The sequence below is a fragment of the Arachis hypogaea genome, chromosome 4, assembly GCF_003086295.3.
Source record: "Arachis hypogaea cultivar Tifrunner chromosome 4, arahy.Tifrunner.gnm2.J5K5, whole genome shotgun sequence".
NCBI lineage: Eukaryota > Viridiplantae > Streptophyta > Magnoliopsida > Fabales > Fabaceae > Arachis > Arachis hypogaea.
Window position 1 is genome coordinate 109,271,993 of NC_092039.1, and position 4,564 is coordinate 109,276,556.

The 4,564-nt window shown below is 24.8% G+C and overlaps 1 protein-coding gene across 1 annotated transcript; it reads left to right on the forward strand.

Annotated features, from left to right (window-relative positions):
• The first annotated feature begins 2,435 nt into the window (after nucleotides 1–2,435).
• LOC112797208 (uncharacterized) lies at nucleotides 2,436–4,002 on the forward strand. Its single transcript, XM_025840027.2, has 2 exons — nucleotides 2,436–2,714; nucleotides 3,423–4,002. The coding sequence occupies exons 1-2, from the start codon at nucleotides 2,547–2,549 to the stop codon at nucleotides 3,933–3,935; spliced, it is 681 nt and encodes a 226-aa protein (XP_025695812.1). The 5' UTR covers nucleotides 2,436–2,546; the 3' UTR covers nucleotides 3,936–4,002.
• Nucleotides 4,003–4,564: the final 562 nt, after the last annotated feature.

Genomic DNA, 4,564 nt, shown 5'->3' on the forward strand with positions numbered 1-4,564 from the left:
AATTAAAAAGATATAATACTCTTATTATTTTAAAATTTTTTTATTTAAACAAACATATTCATATTATTTTAAAATTAATACGAATAAATTTATTTAAAATTTTTAAATTTTAAATAAATATATTCATCTTATTTTAAATAAATGTTCTCGTATTATTTTTTTAAAGCGGTTAAACATGGTTTTTAAATATCTCAACAAAAAAGATAGATATATGTAATCTTTCAAATTAATAATATTAGAGTGTATATATAAGTACATAATATCTGAAAAGATTAATAAATCTTACCTAGAAAATATAGTTAGAGATATTTTTTGCTTAGGATAATAAAAATAATACGAATACGTTTATTTTTATTAAATTAAATTATTAATTTAAATTATATCTATCTAAATTTTAAATAAAAAATTTTAAAAATTTAAAATTCAAATATGTGAATAAAATTAGATTAATAAAAAAATAAAAATATACGAATACGATTCAAATTGTACAGAAATAGGAATAAATTTGTCGATGAACAAATTCATTATTTTCAATGAACAAAAGAAGATAATATATTAACTAAACTTTATGAAATAAATTATCATTTTAAATAAATAATTAAAATAAATAAAATATAAAATTATTAATTAATTAGATTTTATTAACTAATTAAATAACTTATATACTAATAAAGCATATTAAATTTCTTATAATAATTATAATTATCATTTATTAAAAATATATTTTATAAGTTGTAATTAATATGTTTGTAGTTTTTCAAAAAAGTATTAATTGTTTATTGATTTCATCAGTATGCATTAAATGTTAATCTAAATCAACGCAAAGTAAATTAAATTTTAAATTTTAATAGTGTTTTTTTTGTTAAAAATATATGGAATTTTAAAACTCTAAACATCAAGGGAGTATTGTAACATCCACCTACATAGATATGTGAAACAATGCATTTATGTCTTCGTTTTGAAAACAATGCATTTGCGTAATTTTAAAGGTGAAACAATTTATTTAGGTGAATTGTCCTATAAACAAATATATTAAAACTTAGATTTATTTTTTATTTTTAATAATTTTTTATTTATAATTTTATGGTCTTTAAAATTTAAATTAGCTAAATTTTTATTTATTTAGTTATTACTGTATTTCTTCATTTTTTTCTTAATTTTTATTTATTTAATTACTGTTCGCAAAACAAACCGAACCATATATATATATATAGACTGTGCGAAGTCTTGACCTAACTAATAATAGACTGTGCGTGTGGATGCAGGATAGTGGATACATATATAGTGTTATGAAAAATTACCAAAAAATTAAAATCTTTATTCTGATTGGATAATATAGAGAGACTATAATTTAAAATTATTTTATTTAATTTATTTTTTATAATTTTATGCATCTAAAATTATATATTTATTAAATGTAATATTATTCAATTATTCTAACAGTAATTAAAGCATATAAAATAAAATAATTTTAAACTATTTTAAATTGATTTTTATTTTATTTTGTTAACATTTTTTGTCCTGCTTATATAATCTGTTCCCCTTCTTCAGTTGGCGCATCTGATCCTCCACGTAATTCCACTTATCATTTCTTCTAATTAATTGCTTTTATATTAATGAAGCCACTGCTGGAGTGAGCAATATTTATTAATTAGATGGCTAATTCCATGAGCTTTTAATGGTCTATAAATATTTTTTTTATTTTTAAATTATAAAAAGTTATAACATTAATATTTAGCATAATTTTTAAAATTAATTTATAATTTTAAAAAATATATTTTTAATATACGTTTTTATATTTTAATTTTTTTTCAAAAGAATTTAATTAAATTATTTATTCAAATCAGCACAAACCAAAAAAAAAAAGAAGATTAGACTTTGTGCTGTATTATATAATATATATCATACATCCATTCAGTTACCAATCAAGTGTGACATATATACTTGTGACGAATGATAAATTGATTGTGGTATAGATACTTTAATCTAATTAGAGATCTTTAAAATATAAAAAAATTAGGTAATTATTTTTTTAAACTTATTTTTATTTTAAATTTTTGAATCCTAAATATTTAAAAATGATAAGTGTTAATCAAAAATATTTTTATAATAAAAACTTAGTTAATATTAATTAATTAAAAATCATTTTTATACTTATTTAAAAATTAGAAAATTATTACTGACATAAATTTTTCATTGATCGAACCGACTTAGTTAGTGGATAAGACTCTAATACTAATATTTTATATCTTGACTACGTATATATAAAAGAAAGTGTGACTCACCCTCCATGTCAAGTTTGGTGTCCATTACTACTATTTCCACTAGTGTTATGAACAATAAATACTTAAATAGCACTAACAATAGTTAAATAGAACAATGATCACACATTATGATATTTACTCCCATTATATATATTGATCATGCTTTTTCATTTATGGCATTATTTACGGAAGTGTGGTGCATTGTTGGGATATTGATATTCCCACTAAATCCCCATTATTATAAGAATGCATTTTGAATTTCATGGTTCATGAGAGTGAAAGATGATGAGAATAGGTGTTTATTTGGACACCATATTGGTTCCTTTGAGCCTCTTCATAACAATAGGGTACCATGCCTATCTCTGCCATAGCATCAAGAACAAACCTTCTCGTACAACTTTTGGACTCAATAAGCTGAGGAGGACTTCTTGGGGTCTCAACTTAAACCAGGTATTATTATTAATTTGTGAGTCAATAATTATTATTATTGGATGTATGTGTAGAGTATATTTGGTTAGAGATATATATAGAAATGAATCCATACTTAATTTAATTTGGATTTTAATTAGTAGATATAGAATGAACATCATTTTAGTTGATCACAAATTTTTCTCGCATTAATTTGGTTTTTCCTAATATAAAATAACCATCCATGATTAAAACTAAATTAATTGGTCAAATAAACATTGAATTGAATGACTTAATTCATGTCTATTTCAAAACTAGTGGTTGATATTTTTTTAAGGACTAAATGTCCGAATAATATTTTGGAAAAGTTTTTTTTTTTAGTAAAATTTTTTGGATAAATTTTTTTATTCACGATAACCTCCAATCCAACAAGTTAAGGACTAATTTGTTGCGAATCTTAGTTCAATTTAGAATTTGTCACGAGCTAATGAATAGCTGCACATGAATAAGATGAAATTTGAATTTTTAACATTTGTTTAAGTGAACAAAAGAACTAATTACTTGATCATTAGTTATTTTTAGAGAAATTACTTGTGTCTTTACATTTAATACCTTTAAATTTGAATATTAGAGATAAATAAATTTCTTGTTAGAAGAAATAAACATAGTTAGTTGAGTTGAATTCCTAATAATAATAAAATTTTGATTATTAGATTGGGATAATAATTGTGATGTTATTAATTGGTACAGGGTGATGATAAGAAGAACATGCTAACAGTGCAAAGCATGAGAAACACTCTGATGGAAGCCATATTCATAGCTTCCATAACCATTCTAATAAACATGGCTTTGGCAGCTCTAAGCAACAATGCCTATAGTGCAAGGCACTCAGTCTTCACCAGCAAATTCTTTGGTTCAAAATCAGACAATATCATAACACTAAAATATGGCTCAGCATCACTATGCCTTGTTCTTAGCTTCTTATTCAGCTCAATGGCCATAGGGTTCTTAATTGATGCAAATTTTCTTATGAACACTCATGGAGAATTTTTGTCTTGGAATTACACACAAACAATTCTAGAAAGAGGGTTCACATTCGCTCTAATTGGGAGTAGATTTTTTTGTGTTAGTGTTCCTTTGATGCTGTGGATGCTTGGTCCTGTCACAGTGTTCTTAGCTTCATTGGGATTGGTTTGTTTGTTGCATGAGTTTGATTTTGTTAGTAAAGTCTCCAACTTAGCCATAAACAATGTATCAATATAATAATGTAACATAAGATACAAAGTATGAAGTAATTAATGGTGTGCAAGTGTGCATATAATTAGAGTTATATTTCAAGATTATTCGATGACAATTAAGATTAAAAATAATTATATTTAGCGCTCTAATTTTTTTTTAAAAATTATTTTCATTAGAAACATTTTTTTTCTACGATTGGAGTATTCATCAGGTATATATGTAGACATCTTATTTTTTAGACATTTTTTACTTGCATAACTTAATAATTGACGTGTTCAAAATGGAAAAATGAGTAGCATGCGAGGATTGACCTTAAACTAGCTAGTATAACAAACGCAATCTTATAGGTACCATCCCCCACCTCCTCACGAGAAATTTGGAAGGCTTCATCCCTATAGGTGAAGACGTCGAACCTTTCACTAGAAGGCTTTTGAACCTCACGTTTAGGCCCAATCCATCTATTTCAGATAACCCTTGAAACATTAATGCCGTTGCCAGAGATCTGGAAATCAAGACCATGCGATGGCAGACGACATCCCAAAAGATAGACACACAGCTTTCGATTCAGAAGCCCGAGAGGAAGAACAACACAATGACGAACAAGCGTTAGCCATACCTCACCAAGCCGATAGGGGGTGAGGTACGACCAAATC

What these genes read in the sequence shown, in the direction of transcription:
- LOC112797208 (XM_025840027.2), top strand. Translation starts at nt 2,547, where the DNA reads ATGATGAGAATAGGTGTTTATTTGGACACCATATTGGTTCCTTTGAGC. An exon ending in GGGGTCTCAACTTAAACCAG is followed by an intron (nt 2,715 to 3,422) that starts GTATTATTATTA and finishes TAATTGGTACAG; the next exon opens with GGTGATGATAAGAAGAACAT.